Consider the following 27125-nt stretch of genomic DNA (forward strand, 5'->3'; position numbering starts at 1 on the left):
GGTCTGAACGCTGTCATGTGTAACATAAATTATCACGAAATCAATCAATCTCTATTTTTCTTTTTTTTCTTTTTCTTTTTTTCTTTTTTCCAAGACAGGCTGGCCTTGAACTCACAGTGATCCGCCTGCCTCTGCCTCCCAAGCACTGGGATAAAAGGTGCGCCACCACTCCCGCTGTGACGGGGGTTTCTTGATGCCATTTGCAGGACTGGTTGTGTGTGGTGTGGTTCTTGGACTTGGCCAATGTCAGCACAGCAACCCTCGGCTCCAGCAGCACCTGGGACCAGAAGAGAAAGAGACCGTTGTTTGTTTTTTGACATAGGATCTCATGTAGCTCAGGCTACACTTGAGTTTGCTAAGTAGTCAAAGGTAATCTAGAATTCCTGCCTTCCCCTTCCAACTGCTGGGATTACAGGCGTGAGCCAACTACCACATCTGTCTATCAAATGTTTTCAAAATTGATATGCCCTTTTATAAATTTTGTGTTCAAATTTATCTTTCAGCTAAGTGTTCACCATGATTTTGAAAGAACTGTGTTTCAAAAATATATTCTGCTTGGCCAGGTGGTAGTGGCGCATGCCTTTAATCCCAGCACTCAGGAGGCAGAGGCAGGCGGACTGCTGTGAGTTCAAGGCCAGCCTGGTCTACAAAGTGAGTCCAGGACAGCCAAGGCTAACACAGAGAGACCCTGTCTCGAAAAACCAAAGGAAAAAAAAAAACAAAAACAAAAACAAAAAAATATATATATTCCACATTATGTGGAAAATGAAAAGCCTGCTGAGTTTATAGGGTCATAATTAAGAAAAAAGAATAATGGCTCAGAACACAAAGTTCTTGCTGTCAGAAAACCAATCCACCTGGACCTGACTGGTGAGCTCCCAGTGCAGTGAGACCCTGGGAGAAAAGGGAAGGCAGGAAACAACTAAAGAAGACACTTGAGCCGGGCGTGGTGGCGCATGCCTTTAATCCCAGCACTCGGGAGGCAGAGGCAGGCGGATCGCTGTGAGTTCGAGGCCAGCCTGGTCTACAAAGTGAGTCCAGGATGGCCAAGGCTACACAGAGACCCTGTCTCGAAAAACCAAAAAAAAAAAAAAGAAGACACTTGATATTGACCGCTGGCTTCCTTATGTATGCACATATTTGACACACAGGTGCATGTGAGCACACACACACACACACACACACACCAGAAGAAAAAGAAAAAAAATTCTATGCTGACTAGATTATAAAATAACTGCAAACTAGCTGGGCGGTGGTGGCACACACCTTTAATCCCAGCACTTGGGAGACAGAGGCAGGTGGATTGATGTGAATTCGAGGCCAGCCTGGTCTACAAAGCAAGTCCAGGACAGCCAGGACTGTTACAAAGAGAAACCCTGTCTCGAAAAACCTAAAATAAATAAATAAATAAATGAAAATAAAATAAAATAACAGCAAGTTTATAGTATATCAAAGGCATAGTTGCTAGAGCCTGTGGAAAGAAATCTGATGTTCCTCTTGCTGTCCTCCCCACAAGAGTGGGGGTGAGAGAGCGCTCGGGATGGAGTGGGGCGGGACATGTGGACCTTTTTAAATCACCACTAAGTTAGAAACCAAGGTCTCTCAGGTTGGTATTTTCTGTGTCCACAGGGGCCATTCCTGAGGAAAAGTAAGTACTTAGCTCTCCAGGGAGCCAACACATAGCATCTGTCTCCCACTGACCCAGAAGCGCACTGTGGCCTCAGAGCTCACCATATGGGGTGAAAAACACCAGTGGAGATATAGTTACTCCGTAAACACCTCAGTACAGGAGGCACACACATGACTTGGTGTGGGTGACAGTCCATGGGTAATGGCACTCAATGCGATTCTTCTGAGATACAGAGGGAATCAATGTCCTATAATACTGAAGGAAAAATTATTCTTTTTTTCATACCCTCATGTAGCACTTATCTGTTGAATTTTAATTTTACTTTTTCTTGATTTGTGATTATAACCAAGTTCTCACAAATGGTAGACAAACATTTACCAATAACTCATTAGTTTTACCCTTTCTTTTGTTTTGTTTGCTTTTTTCTTTGGGGGGAGGTTATTTTTGGGGAGTGCTTTTTTGTTGTTTGTTTGGTTGGTTGGTTTTGGGTTTTTTTGAGACAGGGTTTCTCTGTGTTAACAACAAGCAAGCCTGTCCTAGACTCACTTTGAAGACCCGGCTGGCCCTTGAACCCACCTGCCTTCCGAGTGCTGAGATTAAAGGCATGTGCCACCAGGACCAGCTGTTTGGTTTTTGGTTTGTTTGCTTGCTTGTTTGTTTTTTGTTTCCCAAGACAAGGTTTCTCTGTGGCTGTCCTAGAACTCACAGCCAGCTGGAATGAATTCTTAAAGTGAGGGGAGCATCCTTGAGAGAGCTCTGTCTTCTAAAGTGTCTTCAAGTGAAGGAAAGAGAGCTACTAAGAAACTGGGCTCCTGCCGGTCGGTGGTGGTGCATGCCTTTAACCCCAGTACTCGGGAGGCAGAGGCAGGTGGATCGCTGTGAGTTCGAGGCCAGGCTGGTCTATAAATCCAGTCAAGGACAGCCAAGGCTAACACAGAGAGACCCTGTCTTGAAAAACAAAACAAAACAAAAAGAAGCAGCAGCTAAATTCTTCTTTTCACTTTTAAAATAATATTAGCGGCTGTCTAAATGGCTCCCTGGTAAAGGCACTTGGTGCCAAGCCTGATGACATAATAAACATTTTTTCTGGTTTTTGTTTTGTTTTATTTTGGATTTTTGTTTTCTGAGACAAGGTTTCTCTGTGTCACCTTGGCTGTCCTGTACTCACTTTGAAGACCAGGCTGGCCTAAAAATCACAAAGATCTGGCTGCCTTTGCCTCCTGAGTGCTGGGATTACAGGCATGTGCTACAGTGCCCGGCTTGAATTTGGTTTTTTGAGACAGTAGTTTTGGCTGTCCTGGACTTGATTTGTAGTCCAGGCTGGCCCAGAACTCACAGAGATCCATCCACCTCTGTCTCCCAAGTGCTGAGATTAAAGGCGTGGCCACCACTGCTCAGCTCCATCTTCTCTGTGCTTCAACAAGCATTGGTAGGAAAAAAATTATCTTTATTTACTTCTCCTTGTTAACATCATTATACACTATTAAAAATATTTTATTAGAGCTGGGAAGTGGTGGCGCATGCCTTTAATTTCAGCACTTGGGAGGCAGAGGCAGGTGGATCTCTGTGAGTTCGAGGCCAGCCTGGTCTACAAAGCCAAGTCCAGGACAGTCAGGACTACAAGAGAAACCCTGTCTTGAGAAAAAATTATTAGGACATATTAGTTGTACATACTAATGAATTTAATATGAACTTTTAAAAAAAGATCTATTTATTTGTTATTATGTATACAGTGCTCTGCCTGCATGTACATCTGCAGGCCAGAAGAGGGCACCAGATGGTTGTGAGCCACTGTGTGGTTGCTGAGAATTGAACTCAGGACCTCTGGAAGAGCAGTCAGCGCTCTTAACCTCTGAGCCATCTCTCCAGCCCACACATGAACTTTCCATCCACACATGAACTTTCCATACAAGCACATACTATGTTTCAATCCTATTTCCTATTCACCTCTCCTCCCTCTTGTCCTCCTCATATGCCCATTAATCTTGTTCCTCTTTTCTTTTCTTTTTTTTTGTTGTTGTTGTTGACTCAATAAGTTTCCTTAGGGTTGTTTAGAGAGACATGGGTAGCAGTTTGTTTGCTCGTAGCTATGCCACTGTGTGAATCTCTACCTCCCCATCAACTAGGCCACACACCACCTTTGGGTGTGCTTCTAATTCCATGATTACAGCTCAAATGCTCAAGCATCTAAGATCTGTAAGAAAACACAAGGACTCACACTTTCAGAGACATTTATCCCTCAGTGAAACTATAATTCTATCCAGAAAGTAGAATTAGGTCCTATCTGAGGACATCTGCTTCCCGGGACTGGAAATTGCTAGAAAGTGTCTCTCTTGGTTACTATTGACAGGCATTTTCATTAACTGTACTAATCATTTGCCATAATTAATTCTCTGCATAGAACTTTCAGAGAATTAGCATGCCATTCCCTTACAGCTACTGGTGCTCTGCTGCAGATGACAATGATAATCACAGCTCTGGGAGGAGGGACCAGACATCCCGAAGTTGTGGCCCAGAGCTGAGCTGTTCCTCATCACACACATGCAGAGAGACCCACACCGCTAAGCCAGTGTCCCAACAGTGAGTTAGGAGGTGAGAATGCTTGTAAAGATGGAAACGCTTGTTACCTGTGGTGGCGCACACCTTTGATCCCAGCGCTCAGGAGGCAGAGGCAGGTGGATCGCTATGAGTTCAAGGCCAGTCTGATCTACTTTCAGCAAATTCCAGGCTAGCCAGTGTTACATGATAAAACTGTGTCTCAAAAAAAAAAAAAAAAAAGAAAGAAAGAAAAGAAACAGAAGCCGGATGTGGTGGTGGTGCACGCTTTTAATCCCAGCACTTGGGAGGTAGAGGCAGGTGGATTGCTGTGAGGTCGAGGCCAGCCTGGTCTACAAAGAGAGTCCAGGACAGCCAGGGCTGTTACACAGAGAAACCCTGTCTCAAAAAAATGAAAAAAAGAAAATGGAAAGGAAAAATGGTGGGGGAGGGGAGTAGCAGGCAGGACTGACAAGGACCTGTTATATATCTTGAATATATGCATTTCAATGAGGTGCCATTTATCTTAATTACTTTTTCTGTCACTATGATCAAATACTCTGACACAAACAACTTAAAGAAGTATTTAGTCCAGCATGGTGGAGCATGCCTTAAAAAAAAAAATTTATTATTATGCAAACACTGCTCTGCAGGCCAGAAAGGGGCATCGGATCACATTCTAGATGGTTGTGAGCCACCATGTGGTTGCTGGGAATTGAACTCAGGACCTCTGGAAGAGGCAGTCAGTGCTCTTAACCTCTGAACCATCTCTCCAGCCTCCTTTTTTTCCCCCCCCTAAAGAATTATTTATTTATTATGTGTACAGTGTTCTGCTTGCATGCCAGAAGAGGGCACCAGATCTCATTATAGATAGTTGTGAACCAACATGTGGTTTCTGGGAACTGAATTCATGACCTTTGAAAGAGCAGCCAGTACTCTAAACCTCTGAGACATCTCTCCAGCCCAATGGGGCATGCCTTTAACCCCAGTGGATCTTTATGAGTGTGAAGCCAGCCTGGTCTACAGAGCAAGTTCCAGGGCAGCCAGGGCTACACAGAGAAACCCTGTCTCAAGAAAACAACAACAACAAAAGAGTCTATCATGACAGGGGAGCAGTGATATGGAAACTGGAACACAAAGCTGATGTTCTCATGTCGTGAACTGTAAGCAGGAGGCAAAGAAAACAGGGAATTGGTAATGGTATGTGGCTTTGAAACCTCCCCTTCAGTGATATACTCCCTCTTACACAGTCTCATTTTCTTCCCTCATCAAATGAGTGATTTGGTTTTGATAACACCGAGGCAGTAATTCAGGTCTGACTTTCTTGATTCTTGTTTGAGACAGGGCTTTTCTGTGTAGTCCTGGCTGTCCTGGAACTCACTCTGTAGACCAGGCTGGCCTCAAGCTCAGAGATCTGCCTGCCTCTGCCTCCCACGCTCTGGAATTAAAGGTGTGTGCTGTCGCGTCTCGCTCAGCCAGCAAGAAAGACGCAACCACCAAGTTCTTCTCCAAGCAGTTTATTCAAGCTCTTCGTGCAAGCAACTCCCCCGAACCACACCCATCACACACTAATAAAGCACACCATCATCCAATCAAATCACACCATGTCTCGAATCCTCATAGGTCCACGAAGGCGGAACTACCGCAGGCAACGGGTTATGTCCAGATAAGGACCTATTTGTTTTCTACAGAGGCAGCTCTGGCGACGTGCCAGGCGCCATCTTAGGGTGCGGTCCTTAGGGGCTCTCCACAGTGTGCCACCACTGCTCAGCAATTTCCCTGATTCTTATTAAGTGTATAACAAGTATTTGGATAACAACATGATTTGATTCATAAAAATATTAACTTTGAGGAATAATTTAACATTTTACATAATTTTTCTTTTTCTTTCTTTCTTTTCTTTTTCTTTTTCTTTTTTTTCTGTTGTTGTTGTTTTTCGAGACAGGGTTTCTCTGTGTAGCCTTGGCTGTCCTGGACTCACTTTGTAGACCAGGCTGGCCTTGAACTCACAGTGATCCACTTGCCTCTGCCTCCCGAGTGCTGGGATTAAAGGCATGCGCCACCACGCCAAGCTAAAATTTTAATTTTTAAAATATTTCTAAAATATATGCAAATACGTATGATACCACGCCCATTGTAGATCAAAGGTTTTCAACAACTCTCTTTGTTATGAGTTTATTTTCACTGTAATAAAATAAAACTAAGCAAGTTTCTGATTATCTCACTCATTTGAAAACTGGTCAGCTGGTAAGTTTCTTATCAACATAATTTCTTGTAAACAGAGCCCCTGGCACGTACTGTCCTTCCTCCTTGGCCTCCACCTGTCTATTTGATTGAATACACAGATAAAAGGAAAACTGATGAGAACATGAAATGATCTAACGTCACTTTTTTTCACTATTAAATTTATTTGTTTAAGCCAGGCAGTGTCCAGGACAATCAAGGCTACACAGAGAAACTCTGTCTCAAAAAACCAAAAAAAGAAAAACAAAACATATATTTGTTCATGGTTGGGGTGAGGGCTGGATGTGTGTGCCATACAGCACTTGCAGAGGTCAGAGAACCAGTTTTTTTTTTTGTTTTTGTTTTTGTTTTTTGTTTTGGTTTTTTGAGACAGGGTCTCTCTGTGTAGCCTTGGCCATCCTGGACTCACTTTGTAGACCAGGCTGGCCTCGAACTCACAGCGATCCGCCTGCCTCTGCCTCCCGAGTGCTGGGATTAAAGGCATGCGCCACCACGCCCGGCTCAGAGAACCAGTTTTAAGAGTCAGTTCTCTCCTTCCACCATGGTAGGTACCCCTCCTAAGTACTGATTTAAGGTTATCAAGCCTGACGTCAAGTGTCTATCCACTGAGCCATCTTGCTGTACTTAGCTTTTTATTTTTATTGTGCAAGGGGGGACTGTAGTTTTGGGGGAATGAAGGTCCAAAAACAGCTTTGTGGAGTTGGTTCTCTCCCACCTTTGTGTGGATTCTAGAAATTGAACTCAAGTCACCAGGCTTATACAATAAACACCTCCCCCCCCCCCCGCACCCCCAGACAGTATTTCTCTGTGTAGTCTTGGCTGTCCTAGAACTCATTCTGTAGACCAGGCTGGCCTCCAGGGAACTGAAGCCAGGTTCTCTACAAGAGCAATGAGTGTTCTTAAAAACTGAACCATCCTGCCAGGCATTAGTGGTGCACACCTTTAATCCCAGCACTTGGGAGGCAGAGGCAGGCAGATCGCTGTGAGTTCAAGGCCAGCCTGGTCTACAAAGTGAGTCCAGGACAGCCAAGGCTACACAGAGAAACCCTGTCTCAAAAAACCAAAAACCAAAACCAAAAACTAAACTATCTATCCTTCTCTTGCCTCCAGGTGTGTGTGTGTGTGTGTGTGTGTGTGTGTGTGTGTGTGTGTGTGTGTGTAATCCTACTTGATTTTGAGGAAGGTAGTCATCCAACCTACCATCACCAGATAGAGTATGTGGGATTGGGGAATGTGTGCAAATTAGAACATGTTTTAGAAGGTAAGAATGAGGATGTAGGTCAAGCGTAGTGCTGTACCTGACTCCTAATGCCTGGGAAGTGCAGGCAGGAAGGGCATCCTCAGCTACATAGAGACTTCAGGGCCAATTTGGACTAGATGAGACCCTGTCTGAACAAACAAACAGAGAGGAGGCGTTAGCTGTGCCAGTGAAGTGCTTGCTGATCAAGGTTAAGGACCCTGTCTCAGAACCCACAGTGGGGAGTCACGAGTGTAGAGGTGTGAGTTTGCAATCCTAGCCCTAGGGGAGCCAGACTCCTGCCTCTGGATGGCTAGCCAGCCTATTCCACTTGGCAAGCTCCAGGCCAATGAAGGCATTATCTCAGAAAACAAGAGTAAGGTGGGGTGGGGTGGGTGAAGGGATAGCTAAGTGATTAAAAACACTTGCTACAGGGCTGGAGAGATGGTTCAGAGGTTAAGAGGCTCTTCCAGAGGTCCTGAGTTCAATTCCCAGCAACCACATGGTGGCTCACAACCATCTATAATGTGACCCGATGCCCTCTTCTGGCCTGCAGGCATACATGCAGGCAGAGCACTGTATACATAATAATAAATAAATAATCTTTAAAAAAAAAAAAAGGAAAGAGCACTTGCTATTCTTGGAGAGGACCTGGGTTGGTGCCCTGCACCCACAGGGCAGCTCAGATGGGTTGTACCTCAGCTCCAGTGAATTCAATGCTCTTTTCCTAGCATCAATGGGTACCCTATACAGATAAAACACTCACATAAATCTTTAAGACAGAATAACATGCATAGTGTCTGGGGAATAACAATTGAGATTGGTATCAGGCAATCATTCACACACTTGCCCAAGTGTGCACCTACCCACACACATACATCCACACTCACATGCTTACAGTACACACACACACACACACACACACACACACACACACACACAGATCCTATTAATCAGTTACAGAAATGTTGTAAGTAAGTACATACTTGAATAAGGCAAATATACACGCCCCAGGCTAGGCTGGGCTGAATCAGACCCTATTTCAAAATCTCCTCCTCTGGATAAAATAAGGAACTACATATGCGCAGATGGTAGTTAAAATGGCGTCTAATTACCGGAAGCTGTCTTGAATGTAACTGTTGGGCAAGATATGGTGGCTCATGCCTGTAATCCCAGTACTTGGGAGGCAGAAGCAGGAGGTAGAATTTCAGCTTTACAGTGAGCCTTGGGTTAGAGACCTTGTCTCAAAATAATTGAAATGCCTATAATCCCAGCACTTGGGGAGGCAAGGGCAGGATGATCTTTGTGAGTTTGAGTCCAGCCTGGTCTACAAAGTGAGTCCACGACAGCCAAAGCTACACAGAAAGGCCTTGTCCCAAAAGAAAACAAAACAAAAAACAAACAAGCAAAGAAGCCAGGGCTAGAGAGATGGCTCAGCAGTTGGGGAGCTCCCTGCGCTGCCAGAGGACTCAAATTCAGTTCCCAGCTCACAACCACCTGCAACTCCAGCTCCAGGGATCCAGTGCCGCCTTCTGGGACCCACAAATATGTGGCAGTTAGACACATGCAAATAAATTGAATTCTTTTGTTGTTGTTTTGGTTACTCCAGTCAGGGTTTCTCTACATATCCCTGGCCAGTTTGAAACTTGCTCTGTAGACCAGGCTGGCCTCCAACTCAGAGAGATCCACCTGTCTCTGCCTCCCAAGTGCTGGGTTTAAAGGAATGTGTCCACAAAGCCTGGCTTAAAATGAATTCTTATTGGCCGGGCATGGTGGCGCATGCCTTTAATCCCAGCACTCAGGAGGCAGAGGCAGGTTGATCCCTGTGAGTTTGAGGACAGCCTGGTCTATAATGTGAGGCCAAGACAGCCAAGGCTACACAGAGAAACCCTGTTTTGAAACCCCTCACCCCCCAAAAAGAAGAATCCAGCATTAAAATTAATTCTTTAAAAAAAAAAAAAAACTAAAACAAGCTGGGCATGGTAGCACACACCTTTAATCCCAGCACTCAGGAGGCAGAGGCAGGTGGGTTTCTGAGATGAGTCTAGCCTAGTCTACAAAGAGAGTACTGGACAGCTAAGGCTACACAGAGAAATCCTGTCTCGAAAAACCAAAACCAAAACCAAACTAAAACACACACACACCCTAAAACAAACCAATCAATAGATCAGTGTGGCATGGCAGTGTACAGTTGTCATCCTAGTACTTAGAAGGAGGCACGAGGACCACTTCAAGGTTCTCCTCCGCATTCAAGGCCAGCCACAGGAGACCCTGTTTCAAAAACCATTCAAAAAAATTAAATATGGTCTATTTGATAGCAAATAGCAAATTTGGCAAGAAGAGTTAGAGGTCAAAGTGGGAGTGAACAATATACTTCATTCCCAGAAAGCTGAAATGTGCACTTGTGAATTTAAGAAGCATGGACTTTGTGATTTGTTTTGTAAATGATTTATTTGTGTTCATTTTATGGACATTGGTGTTTTGCCTGCATCTATGTCTGTGTGAGGGTGTCAGGTCCCCTGGAACTGGAGTTACAGGCAGCTGTGAGCTGCCATGTGGGTGCTGGGAATTGAACCTGGGTCCATTGGAAGAGCAGCCAGTGCTCTCAACCACTGAGCCGTCTCTCCAGCCCTGGACTTTGTAATTTGAACTGTATTTCTTTTTCTTCTTTGAGATGAGGTCTCAAAGGCTGCCCTAAGACTCACAGAGCTCTGCCTGCCTCTCCCTAGAACACAGAGCAAAGGCATGCACCAATATACCCCCGCCTGTATTCATCGTCTAGAACTTCAAAGAGCACTGCCTTCTGCTGCCACGCACTGTCCTTTTAAGACAACACCTACCTCTTGCAGGTCTTGCTTCTTCCTCACCACCTGCAACCTCTTCAGCCAGACAGGTCCCCAGGACAACTTCATCAGGAGTCACAGCAGGTAACGTGGACTGACCAGTTAATTTGTGATTGAGAATGAGTGTTTGGTTATTCACTTTTATTCAGGGGAAGTCTTGGGCTGAAATTAACCAGATAGATCATTTGTCCTGAAAGCGTGTAAGACAAAGAGAACAGCAAACTGCACTGCACAGGGAGAACAGAATGTGCCGTAAGCACCTCTTAATGCACCTGAGCTCTTACCACCAACGCTCTGGTCTTCATTCTGGGAATCCGTTGGTCACTATGGTAACAAAAGCAATACATTATCGAAGCTTATGAGTGCGGCTATGAGTGGGATTCTGTCCCTTTGCAATTCATACCATCTGGTGACTTACAGCTCACACCCCAGAAGTAATTGCAACTTTATTTATTTTTTTATTTTTTGAGACAAGGTCTCTCTGTGCAGCCTTGGCTGTCCTAGACTGGCTTTGTAGACCAGGCTGGCCTCGAACTCACAGCGATCCACCTGCCTCTGCCTCACGAGTGCTGGGATTAAAGGTGTGTGCCATCATGCCCGGCTGTAATTGCAACTTTTAAAACAGCTTGTTGAAAAACTCTTGGCACTTAGTCCTTCTTTTCACAAATAATGTTAACCTTTTCTGGTATCTTATAAAGTTTTTGTTTTTGGTTTTTTTGTTTTTGTTTTTCAAGACAGGGTTTCTCTGTGTAGCCTTGGCCGTCCTGGACTTACTTTGTAGACCAGGCTGGTCTCAAACTCACAGCGATCCACCTGCCTCTGCCTCCTGAGTACTGGGATTAAAGGTGTGCACTATAAAATTTTGTTTTAAGCCGGGCGTGGTGGCGCACGCCTTTAATCCCAGCACTCGGGAGGTAGAGGCAGGCAGATCGCTGTGAGTTCGAGGCCAGCCTGGTCTACAAAGTGAGTCCAGGATGGCCAAGGCTACACAGAGAAACCCTGTCTCGAAAAACAAACAAAAAACAAAACAAAACAAAAATTTTTGTTTTAAACATAATTTTCTTTCTTTTGTGGTTACACAAAGGCGGTTCCTTATATAGCCAAGAGCAAAGAGTCTGAAAGGCTCTTCTTCCATCAGGAGCTGTCTCTGAGTCCTTGTCATCGCGCCCAGACCCTTTGCCGTGTGGCTGTTGTCCCCACAGCTCCCTCCCTCTGGCTTGGCTGTGACCTCACTCACTTAATAGTAGTTAGGGACTGGAGACAGTTGTCAGCCTCCTCCTCTCTGTTGCAAAAGAGGCTTCAGAACACTTAGAAATCTTCTCCAGAAATGAGTTCCATAAAAACTAACTCACTTCCATGAAGCTGCTGCAGTCACTCTCTCCTTACTCCATGCAGCACGGTGTGCTGAGCCTGTAGTTCTGGCTGCCCTGGACCGTCTTTGTAGACCAGGCGGTTGGAGGCCATTCTTATTCAAGCCACTGTAACAGGTCTCCAGACTTATCATAACGGCCTCCACCATTCTGGTTATAAAACTCAACACACAACCGGGCACGCAGTGGTGCAAGCCTGTAATCCCAGCACTCAGGAGGCAGAGGCAGGTGGGTCTCTGTGAGTCTGAGGCCAGCCTGGCTTACAAAGTCAGTCCAGGTCAGCCAAGTCTACACAGAGAAACCCTGTCCCAAAGAAACAAAAACTCAGCACGGAGATAACACCACCTGCTAAAATCAAGATGAAGGCCTCCTCCATCACAGTCCATGGTTCTGGGAAAGCCTCACAATATACTAACTCTGCTTCTTGGCTTCTGTGGTTTGCTCTGGCTTTTCTTCTTCATTTTTTTTTTCCTTGTTTGTTTTTCTAGACAAAGTCTCTTGGCTGTCCTGGACTCACTTTTGTAGACCAGGCTGGCCTTGAACTCACAGAGATCCACTTGCCTCTGCCTCCCAAGTGCTGGGATTAAAGGCGTGTGCCACCAAATGCTGGGATTAAAGGTGTGTGCCACACCATGCCCGGCTTGCTCTTTCTTTCTTTCTTCCTTCCTTTCTTTCTTTCTTCTTTCTTTTTTTCTTTCTTTTTTTTTTTTTTTTTTTTTTTTTTGTTTGATTTTTTTGTTTTTTAAGACAGGGTTTCTCTGTGTAGCCTTGACTCTCCTAGACTTGCTTTGTAGACCAGGCTGGCCTCGAACTCATAGCGATCCACCTGCCTCTGCCTCCCAAATGCTAGGATTAAAGGCCTGCACCACCAGGCCCGGTGTTTTGTGTGTGTGTGTGTGTGTGTGTGTGTGTGTGTGTGTGTGTGTGTGTGTGTGCTTTTTCTCATGTAGAGGTTAACTGAGGAGTTCTTGGCAAGCACATCAGTTAGATGGGGACCAGCGTGTTCTGCTTTTCTGACACACAGGCTGCCGTTATCTGTGTGACACTGGATGCCCTGGTTCTGGGAATCTACAAAAAAAAAAGTTACTGAGTAGAACAAGTATGACTCGTTGCCATTCCTGTTTCAGGAACACTGACTCTGCAGATGGTTATTCCGTCCAGAAGGCAGCTCCCCCTCAGAGAATGTGTGTGGGTGCGGGTCGGGGAGGGCAGCAAACAGCTACTAGAGGGCCAGGGGAGAGAGAGAAGCAGCTCTCCTCCAGGCAGGACTGACAGCATTCACCAACCAGGAGTAAAGCTGGAGGGTGAAGTCAGTCCTGCCTTCCTGACCCTGTCACCAGCAGCTGCGCTTCCTTCTGCAGATCTGCTGTCGCCATGAAGGCGACCTTCTCAGTTGCCGTCCTTGCTCTAGCCATCTCAGCCTGGACCTCTTTTGCAGTTGGTGAGTCACGAGTTCTTGCTCTATCCAATTTTCTGCAACAGACCTAATCTGTGGGGAAGTTAGAGGTGCAAATGCCGTGTAGACTTGTTCATTCATTTATTGGCAATGCTGGAGATTGAGGCTGGAGCCTTGTGCACACAGAACAAACACTGTACCGCTGAGCTGCACCCAGTCATCACTTAGATTTATTTGATCATTAATTCCTCATTTTATTGATGAAGCTGAAAGTCAGAGAAAGGATTCACTGTCACTAGGATCAAACCAGGAGTTGGATCACAGCCTTTCAAATCCAGAACCACCGACTTTTCCAAAATGCTAGCTTATTAAGGGGATACTCAGCTTAGGAAGTATTCATTCCCACAGTTTGTATCTATACATGTCTCAACCCCAAAAAGACCTTCAGTAGGCTCTGTAGAAGGCAACTGATATTCTTCTGCCTAATGAATGCCCGTGTTTAGCAAGAAACGGTATTCACAGTTAGCTGTAGAGGCTCTGGGGCCCCACACATTGGACTCCCCAGTGCTGCATTTATCTTTACTCTCATACTTTCCATAGCTTATGTCTCTCCCATTGAACTTTTTCTTGCAAGGTTCACATCTCTAAAAGCTTTTGTAAAAAAAAAATAATAATAATTGAGAACTAGCTGGGCGTGGTAGCACATGCCTTTAATCCCAGCACTCAAGGCAGAGGCAGGTGGGATCTGTGAGTTCAAGGCCAGCCTGATCTACAAAGCGAGTCCAGGACAGCCAGGGTTACACGGAGAACCCTGTCTCAAAAAACCAAAACAAACAAACAAACAAATAAACAATACATATATATATAACTAAGCCAGGCATTGTGGCGCACACCTTTAGTTGCAGCACTTGGGAAGCAGAGGTAGTTGGATCTCTGTGAGGTCAAGGCCAGCCTGGTCTACAGAGTGAGTTCAGGATAGCCAGGGCTGTTATACAGAGAAACCCTGTCTGGAAACCAAAACCAAACCAAACCTTTGAGAACTATTATTTGTGTCACGAATATTTCTTTTCCCTCCATATCGGAAGTGTGCTCCTGTGTGGAGGAAGCTGGAAACACTTCCACACAGCCTCACGTTTTGTTTAATCCTCATCCCATCTGCTCAGCGCACTGCCACCAACATCCGACTTCATTTTCTTCTGACTGATGTTAGAATCCTTGGGCCCTCTAGGTGACCAGGCCCTAAGCAGAAAAACCTGCATGCAGGGAGGGGCAGTAACACATCCAGGGCCCTGATTCCCAGGGGTCAGAGGCAGCCTGACTACTGTCATGCAGCATGGGTCACACATTACCTGAGCCCTACCCTCCTACCCAAAGAATGAGTGACCCCATCAGCTAGGTGACGTCATGTACACCCCACTCCCTTATCCTGGTCACACAGCGCAAGCTGCATATTAAAAGTATTGGCTAAGGCTTTTCCTCACAATACAGGACCTCCCTATCTCTCACAAATCTTTAAAAACTGAAAACTTGCTTTTTTTTTTTTTGTCAGAACTGCTCCCTCTCTCCCTCTCTCTCTTTCTCTCTCTCTCTCCTCTCTCCCTCCCTCCCTCCCACTCTCCCTCTCTCCTCTCTCCACAAAACCTAACAATGGAGTCTTATGCCAGCCTTCTGTAGAGAATGCTCCATCTTCTTGAAAAGCGCCTTCAAGCCGAGTGGTGGTGGCACTCGCCTTTAATCCCAGCACTTCAGTGGCAGACGCCAGCAGGTTCCGGTGTGTTCCAGGCCAGCCTGATCTACATAGTGAGTCCAGGACAGCCAGGTCTACACAAAGAAACCCTGTCTTGAAAAACCAAAATAAATAAATAAAAGTGTGTTTAGATGACAGACATGGTGGCGCATGCCTTTAACCCCCAGCACTCAAGTCAGCACGCAGAGGCAGGCAGATCTCTGAGTTCAAGGTCGAGGTCAGCCTGGTTGGTCTACAGAGTGAGTTGTAGGACAGCCAGGGCTATGAGAGAGACCCTGTCTCAAAAACAAAAACAAAAACAAAAACATCAGAGCAACCAGCCAGCCATGTGCAAAGCTTAGCAGCTTGCTCTACATATTCCCAACCTGGCCGTGGTGGTTGTTTAACTCTTAACACACCATGGACTGTTGGGACATTGTAGGCTTTGAATTTTTCCAAACCTACTTTATCTGGGGCTCTTTAATGCTTACACCTCCTTTCCAACCCACCTGCCCTAGAGGTTAATGAGAACAGGAGAAGTAGACCTTTTTAGACTCAGTTCCTTGGAGCGATTCTACTCTTCATAGTCAGGATTTCAGCAGACCCATTAAACAGCAAACCAGCAGCGGGGCGTGGTGGTGCATGTCTTTAATCCCAGCACTCCGGGCGGCAGAGGCAGGTGATCTCTGTAAATTCGAGGCCAGCCTTGTCTACAGAGTGAGTACAGGACAGCCAGAGCTACAGGAGAAACCGTGTCTGGAAAAACCAAAACCATAAAAGTAAAAACAACAACAACAACAACAAAAACCCAGCAAACCAGCAATTCAGCAAAGGTGACTGCAACTGCTGTAGCTGGAACCTTGAAGTGTTCTCTGGAGTGGTTCTCTCTAGACGCGTCTCAAAGTGGAGTGATGAACAGACAAACAATAAGAAGCAATGCCAAAACTAAAAAGCTAAAAAAACAAAACGCAAACAGACCCAACAAAATGCCAAGCCCCTTGTCTTGAGATGGACACACACACACACACGCACACACACACACACACACACACACACACACACACACATCCTCTCAGCGTCTGTGCTAGGATGTTTATCAGCTGGCAAAGACCACGCCCCCACAAGAGGCAGCTCCTCTTCTAGTGGACAAACACCACCTGTTCTCTCACAAGTCTGTTTCCAGCAGGAAAAATACCACACACCCTCACACAAGTCTGTTCCGCATCCCCTATTTGGGATAAAACAAAAACATACTTATCGGTCATCCCCAGTGAATGCTGAGACACGAATTATACACCAGTAGAAGAATTAATGTCAAGGCATACACACTACATGGCCTGAAGTCATATGACTCAACTGTAACTAATTATATGTGATTCTTCTATAATTACTTACATGACAAGCAGTTATGTAATTACTTGATATAAAGCTTTTTATATGGTACACATATGGTTGCAAGGATGCTTTGGATACAGTATGTAAACTAATGGAACTCAGTGGAACTCAGCATCCTTTTATTGTTGTTGTTGTTGCTGCTGTTTTTCTTTTTCTTTTCTTTCTTTCTTTCTGTTTGTTTGTTTGTTTGTTTGTTTTTTGAGAACAGGATTTCTCTGTGTAGCCTTGGTTGTCCTGGACTCACTTTGTAGACCAGGCTGGCCTCGAACTCACAGAGATCCACCTGCTTCTGCCTCCTGAGTGCTGGGATTAAAGATGAGTGCCACTACCCCCAGCTAAAATATATATTTTTTTAACCAACTAATGAAAACACAAGTGGCAGGGGTGGTTGGGGGAGCACAGTAGAGTGCTTGCCTAGCATGCATGAAGGCGGGGGCTCCATCTCGAGCACCATGTGACCGTGCATAGAGGCCCACATTTCTAATACTCAGGAGGTAAGAGGCTATACAGCAAGAACAAAGCCACCCTAAAAAGAAGGGGGGGGGGCGGTTAGGCCATCTGGGAGAATGAAAAGGCCTAGTCGTCAGGGGAGAGAAGAAAAGGAAGACGATGGAGGGTGTAAGACGAAATACTGCCAAAGAACTTCTCTTTAAGATCTATTTGGCAGGTTCACAAGATGGCTCAGAGGTTAAGAGCACTGGCTGCTCTTCCAAAGGTCCTGAGTTCAATTCCCAGCAACCACATGGTGGCTCACAACTATCTATAATGAGAGCTGTGCCCTCTTCTGCCGTGCAGGCACACATGCAGGGGAAACATTAAATACATAATGAATAAGTACATTTTAAAAAAGAGATTTATTTGGCAGGTGGCACACGCCTTCAATCCCAGCAGCGACAGGTAGATCTCTGTGAGTTTGAGGCCAGCCTGATGTACAACACTAATCCAGGACAGCCAGGGCTATACAGAGAAACCCTGTCTTGAGAAACAAAAACAAATAAAATAAAAATAATAAAATAAAATCTAAGGATTTTGAAAGATTTTTAACCATGAAGTGGATGGGCCAGATCACTCTCTGTTATGAATTCAGGAATAGCTGCACACTGACCATTCAAATACCAGACTCAAACTGATGAAATCTTATTGAATGCTGAACAAAAACTGACTGGTCAGAACCACAGCCTGAATTTGGGAACCATACTGTGATGCCACTCTGTTTCTAAGGCAGGCTATTTATAAGAAAAACCATAACTAGGTGGGAAGCAAGGGAAAGGGCAGCATCACATCATTTTGAGTAGCTAAACAGAAATTTTGTTCTGAGCACAGTGTACCCAGGTGGCTAGACAAAGCGTTTTAAGCTGACTGGCTAGGATACAGGCGTGGGGACTTTCCAGTTCCCCATCATTCTGGGAGAAGGGAGCACAGCAGGGTGTCCTGGTTTTGTTTAAGTAGAACATAAATCATTAATTCAAGCAGAATATTCAACAAGTATTGAACTGTAAGGAAAAGGCTGTTCAAGCTCCCAGGCAGGTAGAGTCTGAGAACCTGAACTTAATTTTACCTTATGACCAAAATGGAGACTTGGAGGCAAAATGGCTTCTGATATGCTAACCGCTACAGTAGGTGTTAACAGAAGAGCCCCAGTTATGCTAGGAACTAAGGTAGGTCTCAATGGAGGGGCTATAGAGGTTAAGCAGGCTACAAGATATATTTCACTCTTGATTCTCTGTTGCTATGGAGGTCAGCTTGTGCTAAAAAGGACCCCTGGGCTCTCATGATGGGATGGGGTGCTCTTGAATGACAGGCAGGGCCTCCTTTATCTAGCCTTTTCCCTGAGGCCACGTACAGGGCAGTAACTCTTGCGTGTGTGTATGCTTCCATCTTCCAGATTTCCCCCTTCCTGTGAGCTTTAGCATGACCATGGATGTCCTACAAGAGACAAAGGTGAGGTCCACTTCTTCCATTCCCAAGAACAAGAATGGAGAGAGAGCCAGCTCCCCTCCCAGGTCCTTTTGTGAGGTGGGGAGCAGGAGGGACTCAATTGACAATACCATAATCACAGTCAGGCGTGGTGGCTCACTCCTTTAATCCCAGCATGTGGGAGGCAGAGGCAGGTAGATCTCAGTGAGTTCAATTAAATATATGGGGAGGTCACGGCTCAAATTCAGGTTGGTCTCATGCTGGTGTGGGTGTTATTTCCATGGTGATATCCAGGACATATATGCACCACTTTCACACCAAAACCCCATGTCAACCCTACATCTTAGTTGTGTTGTGGTAAGTTTGAATGTACTGCCATTTAAGACAGTACAGATTGAGCCGGGCAGCCAGGTGTGGTGGCACGCGCCTTTAATCCCAGCACTCAGGAGGCAGAGGCAGGCGGATCGCTGTGAGTTCGAGGCCAGCCTGGTCTACAAAGTGAGTACAGGATGGCCAAGGCTACACAGAGAAACCCTGTCTCGAAAAAAAAAAAAAAAAAAAAAGAAATTCCAAGCCGGGTGTGATGGCACACACTTTTAACCTTAGCACTTGGGGAGGCAAAAGCAGGTGGATCTCTGTCAGTTCAAAGCCAGCCTGGTCTACAAAATGAGTCCAGGACAGCCAAGGCTACACAGAGAAACCCTGTCTTGAAAAAAAAAAATTAAAAAAAGAAGAAGAAGAAGAAAGAAAGAAACAAGAAGAAAGAAATTCCAATTTTGCCAGGCATGATGGCACACATGTTAGTCCCAGCACTGAGGAGGCACAGGTAAACAGTTCTCTGTGAGTTTGAGGCTAGCCTGGTCTACATAGTGAGTTCCAGAACAGCTAAGGCTATATAAAGAGAGACTGTCTCGAAAGGAAAAATAAATAAATAACAAAAAAGTAGAAAATAGCAAAAAGTAGAAAACAAGTTGGGTGGTGGGGCATGCCTTTAATTCCAGCAGTCAGGAGGAAGAGACAGGTGGATCTCTTTGAGTTCAAGACCAGCCTAGTCTACATAGTTCCAGGACAGAGAAACCCTGTCTCAAAAAACAAAAACAAAAACTAGAAAAAGAGAAGAACAGCAAAAAGAAAACTTAAAGGAAGAAATTTCTTCCATTTTTTAGAAATTCCTTTCCTTTATTTTTTTCTTAAATTTTCATTTTATGTGGGTCTATGTTAGTGCACGCCACATGGGTACGCTCAAGATCCCCTGGAGCTGGAGATACAGGCAGTTGTGAGCCACCTGCTATGAGAGCTCCAGACTCCAGAAATGTCTGTTTGGAAAGACATTTCCCAGTTTTTCTCTACACAGCAGAACAACCACACTTTCCTCTAAGGAACTGGTGAAAGGCTAGAAAATGTACAGAACCCGGTTATAGTTATGTAGGCGTCAGTCAGCGGTAAGGATCAGGGTGAATGCGGAGGACCCGACACCTGGCTTCTGAACTCATGACCTTGTGCTCCTCACAATGGCCAAAGGACCTGGCGGGAGGTGACGGAAGCAGTGTTCTGTGTCTCATGCAGGCCTTGTGCAGGAAGAATGTAAGGAATTGCTGGATCCTTTCCTACTTCAGCCCCAGTGAGCCTATATGTGGCACTGACCAGGTCACCTACGGCGGTGAGTGCCATCTCTGCTACTTAATTCTGTGAGTTTTCCTTTTATATTTATTCCCTTGCCTCCGCCAGCTTCCACTAGGGCTTCCCTTCAGACACCCCGTGCTTCTCCACTTCTTCCCTCTCTCCACCTTGCTCCCCAAAGTCGAATGAGATCCTGTTCCAGCTCTGCAGAAAGAGAAAGCCACAGGGGTCAGAGTGCAGTATCTGGCAGGGACAACCACCAAGTGGAGGAAACTCAGTAGGAAGTAGGCACACCTCGACACACCCATGCCCATGTACCCACACACACATGCTCATGCACACACACAAAATATGTAACTAAAACATTTTTTAAAATCCGGGTGGTGGGGGACGGAGAGATGGCTCAGAGGTTAAGAACAACTGACTACTCTTCCAGAGGTCCTGAGTTCAATTACCAGCAACCACAAGGTGTGTACTGGTGCCCTCTTCTGGTGGACAGGCACACATGCAGGCAGAACATTACATAATAAATAAATAACTCTAAAAACCAGGCAGTGGTGGTGGAAGCCTTTAATCCCAGCACTGGGGAGACAGAGGCAGGTGGATCAATGTGAGTTCGAGGCCAGCCTGGTCTACAAAGTGAGTCCAGGATAGTCAAGGCTACACAGAGAAACCCTGTCTCGAAAAACCAACCAACCAACCAAACCACTTTTAAAGAGGAGGAATGGAGATGGGCATAAAAGGAGGAATAGAGAGGAGAAAGAGCGAGCGTGGTGGCACACATCTTTAATCCCAGCACTTGGGAGGCAGAGGCAGGCGGGTCTCTGAGTTCGAGGCCAGTCTGGTCTACAAAGTGAGTCCAGGACAGCCAAGGCTACACAGAGAAACCTTGTCTCAAAAAAAAAAAAAAAAAAAAAAAAAAAAAAAGGAGAGAGAGGAGTAAGAGGAGAGTGGGGAGGAGGAGGAGGAAGCTGGGTGATAGGCTTTCCTGACTAATGGTTTATTGGTTTGTGAATGGATATTATTTCTCCAAATATATATATATTTTATGTTCATCCCCTCAGTGCTTTGGTTTGGAGCCCATGACATTTTTGGGATCACCTGTGTGAAATGCTGAACTCTTTGATCCAAGGCACAGAAGTGTGCTCTAAGAAAGTGGGGGAACTCCCTGATAGCATCTGCTTTTGTTTTTGTTTTTGTTTTCTGAAGGCAGGGATGGGGTGGGGTGGGGGCGCTGGTTTTGCTTTGTTTCTGAAGGCGGGGTGGGGGGGGGTAGGGGCGCTGGTTTTTGCTTTGTTTCTGAAGGCGGGGGTGGGGTGGGGTGGGGGCGCTGTTTTTGTTTTGTTTCTGAAGGCGGGGGTGAGATGAGGTGGGGGCGCTGGTTTTTGCTTTGTTTCTGAAGGCGGGGGTGGGGTGGGGTGGGGGCGCTGGTGTTTGCTTTGTTTCTGAAGGCGGGGGTGGGGTGGGGTGGGGGCGCTGGTTTTTGTTTTGTTTCTGAAGGCGGGGTGGGGGTGGGGGCGCTGGTTTTTGCTTTGTTTCTGAAGGCGGGGTGGGGTGGGGTGGGGGCGCTGGTTTTTGTTTTGTTTCTGAAGGCGGGGTGGGGTGGGGGCGCTGGTTTTTGTTTTGTTTCTGAAGGCGGGGTGGGGTGGGGGCGCTGGTTTTTGTTTTGTTTCTGAAGGCGGGGTGGGGTGGGGGCGCTGGTTTTTGCTTTGTTTCTGAAGGCGGGGTGGGGTGGGGTGGGGGCGCTGGTTTGGTTTGATTTGGTTTTTTGAGACACAGCTGAGTAAAAATGAACTTGGGAGTTCCTCGTTGTACAAGTACTAAACCTCCTGTGTGTCCCTAAGGTCCCTCTTGGACTTCATTACACACACACACAAACACGCGCGTGCGCGCGCGCACACACGTGCATACACACACACACACACACACACACACACACACACCACTGAGTTCATTTATATTTGCTTATGTATACTTCTGTTTAGAGCTCACCACTAGGGATGGGGTAATTTATGAGATGCTTCTTCCTGAAGAAAACTGTCATCCTCTCAGAAGCCATTGGCTGCCTGTAGCTCATCATCTTGGGTGGGGGCCTTGTGAGATTCCCCCCATCCACACTGGCATGTTGGTTGGTGTGGTCATTGTGCAGGTCTTGTTTCTCAGCAATATGGTTGCCTAAACAAGACCAGTTGGGAGGTTCTAAATTACTGAATTAATGTTTTCACCTGTTAGAGTTCTACTGAGGTTTTGTTTTGTTTTGTTTTGTTTTCATGAGTCAGTTAGATAACTGTGTTTCTATGAAATTTTCAGTGCCATCTAGGTTATATAATTCCTTGATATATGTATTCATGTTATTTTCTTCTTTAAGACTGTTTTATTGCTGGGCACTTTAATCTCAGCTCTCAAAGGAGACAGAGGCAGACAGAGCTCTGTGAGTTTGAGGCCACCCTGGTCTACAGAGTGAGTTCCAGACCAGCCAAGGCTACACAGAGAAACCTTGTCTTGAAAAAGGCAAACAAGGGCTGGAGAGATGGCTCAGAGGCTAAAAGCACTGGATGTTCTTCCAGAGGTCCTGAGTTCAGTTCCCAGCAACCACACAGTGGCTCACAACCATCTATAATGAGACGTGGTGCCCTCTTGTGGTGTTAATGTGTACGTAGGTAGAACACTGTATAATAAGTAAATCAATCTTTAAAAAAGAAAGAAAGAAAGAAAAGCAAGCAAAAATGTTAGCACATGTAAATACATGAGCCAGAAGAGGTTGCTGGATTCCCTAGAGCTGCCCAAACTCACCCTTCTCACCTCCACGGGTACACATGCATACATGCAGGCAAAACACAAAAACACATAAAATAAAATAAAATAAATACATCAACATATATTAATTCACTGTTATTAACAAAATATTTCTTTCTTAACTTTGCCTAATATTACCAAGAAAGTATTGCTGGGTGTGGTGGTGCATGCCTTTAATCCCAGCACTCGGGAGACAGAGGCAGGCGGATCGCTGTGAGTTCGAGGCCAGCCTGGTCTACAAAGTGAGTCCAGGACAGCCAAGGCTACACAGAGAAACCCTATTTCAAAAAAAAAAAAAAAAAGCCAGGCGTGGTGGTGCATGCCTTTAATCCCAGCACTCGGGAGACAGAGGCAGGCGGATCGCTGTGAGTTCGAGGCCAGCCTGGTCTACAAGGTGAGTTCAGGATGGCCAAGGCTACACAGAGAAACCCTGTCTTGAAAAACCAAAAAAAAAAGAAAAAAGAAAAAAAAAAAAGGAAAGAAAGAAAAGTATTGGTCATGGTTTATGGTGCACCACAGAACAAAGATAATCATTTCAGGCCAGGCAGTGGCAGTACACGCCCTTGACCCTAGCACCCGGAAGGCAGCAGCAGGCCTATCTCTGAGTTCCAGGCCAGACTGGTCTACAAAGCAAGTTTCAGGACAGCCCAGACTGTTACACCTTGACTCAAAAAAACAAATAACCACAACAGCAATAATAATTTCATGATATAATTTTTTCCAGATTTCAAGACAGAACCATAGTTAAAATGCATGATGGACCATGCGTAAGTAAAGTCACTTTTCCTTTTTCCTTTTTAAGAGTAAATTACACATGATTTACAGGTCAAGCATTTATGAGTGTGAGTTGTATGTCCGTGTGTGGTTGTGCATGAGTCTTTGGGTACATGCACCCATGAATGTACCTGTGGAGCTCTAAGCAGGCTGCCGGGTGTCTTTTGGTGTGACTTGTTAGTGCTCTCTGCCCTGTTGTCTTGAGACCCAGTGGCTCCCTCTCAGGGTCCACCTGCTTCAGTTCCCTTGTACTACCTCAGGGGCTCAGAGGCATGCCCAGGGTTTTCTTTGGTGCCGGGAATTTAAACTTGAGTCCTTGCACTTGTACAGCAATTTCTCTTGACCTCTGAGACATTTCACCAGGCACTGTTATCAAAGACTTGTAACACTGTTATGAAAATTGCCAAAAACGCAGAAAAGGAGAGCTAGTGGTAAAATGAAATCTATACATTTGCCATACGGACTCAAACATCTGGGTATGTGCCTTTCCTCTATTTAAATTTCTCTTTGTGCTTGATGAAATATATTACATAGACTCGGGCGCATCAGTCAGATTAGTACAGAGTGTGTTGCTAAGAGGTTTGGGCCTTTCCCTGCGCACCTCCATTGCCGTTACTACATATAGTTAGTTCTTGGCATCCTCTACTTTAAACTTCTACAAAAACTTCCCCAATCAGGGTCGGGCGTGGTGGCGCACGCCTTTAATCCCAGCACTCAGGAGGCAGAGGCACGTGGATCTCTGTGAGTTCGAGGCCAGCCTGGTCTATAAAGTGAGTCCAGGACAGCCAAGGCTACACAGAGAAACCCTGTCTCAAAACAAAACAAAACAAAACAAAACAAAACAAAAAAATTGCCCCGATCATCAAAATGTAACAACTAGCCAGTCTATAGCAGCGTCATAGACAGTCAGCCAACTCAGAGAGATAGTGTGGGTGATGTGGGGGGGAAAGGAAGGGATGAAAACGAAAGAGAAAAGGGTACACTCGGGAGGCAGAGGCAGGCGGATCACTGTGAGTTCGAGACTAGCCTGGCCTACAAAGTGAGTCTAGGATAACTATGACTATACAGAGAAACCCTGGCTCGAAAAAAACCAAAACAAAACAAAAAACAAAAAAAGAAAAGAAAAAGGGAGAAGAGGGAAGGCAGACACACTTAGACCAAAGAAATAAAAATCCACCGGGCAGAGCCGGGCGTGGTGGCGCACGCCTTTAATCCCAGCACTCGGGAGGCAGAGGCAGGCAGATCGCTGTGAGTTCGAGGCCAGCCTGGTCTACAAAGTGAGTCCAGGATGGCCAAGGCTACACAGAGAAACCCTGTCTTGAAAAACCAAAAAAAAAAAATCCACCGGGCATGGTGGCACACACCTGTAATCCCAGCACTCAGGGAGGCAAAAGCAGGCAGATCTCTGTGAGTTCGAGGTCAACCTGGTCTATAAAATGAGTCCAGGACATCCAAGGCTACACAGAGAAACCCAAAGGGGAAAAAAAAAAAAAATCCAACAACATACTGGCTATAAACTAGTGTATGTAAGCAGACCTAAAATCAACACTAAACTAAAAGAAACCTGACCCAGCGCTCGGGAGACAGGGGCAGATGACTCTCTGTGAGTTTGAGGCCAGCCTGGCCTAACAGAGTGAGTTCTAAGACAGCCAGGGCTACAGAGAGAAACTCTGTCTCAAAACAAACAAAAAGCAGACTGGGCATGGTGACGTACACCTTTAATTCGAGCACAGTCAGATCACTGTGGTTTGAGGCCAGCCTGGTCTACAAAGCGAGTCCAGGACAGTCAAGGCTCCATAGAGAAACCCTGTCTCAAAAAACAAAAACAAAAACAAAAAAACAAAAAGAAAACAAACAAAAAGCAAGAAATAAAAATTATATGACTTACCAGAGAGACAATCTATTTGCCTAAATTATAAGCTAAACATTAAGACTTTGCTAGTTTCCTCAAAAAAAAATATTTTTTTAAGAGTTATTTATTATTTATACAGTATTCTGCCTGCATGTGTGCCTGTAAGCCAGAAGAGGGCACCAAATCTCACTACAGATGGTTGCTGGGAATTGAACTCAGAATCTTTGGAAGAACAGCCAGTGCTCTTAACCTCTGAGCCATCTCTCTAGCCCTGTTGAAAATATTTTATTCCTATGATAATTCTAGCTTATGCCAGATCTCTGGTAAATGAAGAACACTGGGTGAGTTAGTAGACACAGCAGAACCTGAAGAGATATTTCATCATCCCAATTTCCCCTATCTCAGGCAGAAAACAAGAATATGCATCTTCTCCCACACACACACCCACTTAGGTGTTTTCTGTTTGTTTGTTTTTTTCTGAGACAGGGTGCTTGAGATATATGTAGGTTATGAGGATTAGAGTTGTTAAGCCTAAGAAGCCGAAGAGATACAATTTATTGTAACAACAAGGTCTCACTATGTAGCCCTGGCAGTCCTGGAACTCTATCTCTGTAGACCAGGCTGACCTTGAACTCACAAACACCTGCTTGCCTCTGTCTCCAGACTGCTGGGATTAAAGCCGTGCACTACCACACCCAACTTATATATTTTTACTTTCTCCTTTTTCTTTCTTTTTTTTTTTGTTTTGTTTTGTTTTGTTTTGTTTTTCGAGACAGGGTTTCTCTGGGAAGTCTTGGCTGTCCTGCACTTGATCTGTAGCCAGGCTGGCCTTGAATTCAGAGATCCGACTGCCTCTGCCTCCCTCAGTAGTATCTTTTCTTAATATCCAGAAAAACTGACAGGGATAAAAAAAAAAAAAAAATTAGGAAAAGACCATTTTTACAGAAGAAAGAAAAAAGCCAAGTCTGAAATGCTAGCACTTGGGAGGCTACAACAGGAGGACCGCAATTTTGAGATGACCCCTTGCCTACACTGTAATAAAACACTGCTTCTAAAACAAAGATCAGAGACAGAATGTGCCCCAGGGCTTGCTCATGAGCTAATTAACATGTAAAGCCTGCTCACATGCCTTTGAATACCTGGTCAAATTCAAACTGTAACCAGAATGACACAGCAATTTACCAACTACAGTGGGAAAAGTCAGGAGGCCGGGAAGTATCCTGTGCTGGTGGAGACAAGGTAGCAGTAACATCATAGTCACTGGGAACAGAGAGGACTTAAAGTCATTGTGGAGAACAATCTCACGTTTGAGACAATGTTACAAATTAAATTCCTATGTATCTTATGGACCGGTGTTTCCAAACCTAGAAGAATGACAAAGCACGTTCTTCATAGCTTTGCAGAGTGACAGACATGTCTGTCTGTGGCAGTGTTTATCAGTCTCAAGCAAAGGGGATGAATAAATAAGTGACAGCGTCTTCCTACAGCCTTGCACGGGGCCGCGCCTGCCTGTGTCCCCTCACAGGAGGAGAGCTGGTGCTTACCACTTACCCTGTTTCCTGCCTCCTGTCACACCCTTCATTTACTGTTTTCTCCTCTCCCAGAGCCCTCACAGGAGCTTTAAGGGCACAGCTCTTAGCTATGTCTCATATTCAAAAAAAGCAGAGGTCTGGAGGCCATGTGACTTGCTTGGGAGCCTGAGCTGGGAATTGATGGGGCTGAATTTTGAATGTGGGGCTCAGTTTCCCATTCTGTTCTTCCTACAGCCCTCAGTCTATCCCCGTGCGCCA

The 27125-nt window shown here is 45.4% G+C and overlaps 1 protein-coding gene across 1 annotated transcript; it reads left to right on the forward strand.

Moving 5' to 3' along the window:
- The first annotated feature begins 13116 nt into the window (after positions 1-13116).
- On the forward strand, positions 13117-19985 carry Spink8 (serine peptidase inhibitor Kazal type 8 (putative)). The gene is made up of 3 exons (XM_051140391.1): positions 13117-13300; positions 18262-18317; positions 19860-19985. Exons 1-3 carry the CDS (start codon positions 13234-13236, stop codon positions 19983-19985), a joined length of 249 nt encoding a protein of 82 aa, XP_050996348.1. The 5' UTR covers positions 13117-13233.
- The last annotated feature ends 7140 nt before the right edge of the window (positions 19986-27125 follow it).

Source organism: Acomys russatus, chromosome 32 (genome assembly GCF_903995435.1).
Source record: "Acomys russatus chromosome 32, mAcoRus1.1, whole genome shotgun sequence".
In the NCBI taxonomy this organism is placed as follows: domain Eukaryota; kingdom Metazoa; phylum Chordata; class Mammalia; order Rodentia; family Muridae; genus Acomys; species Acomys russatus.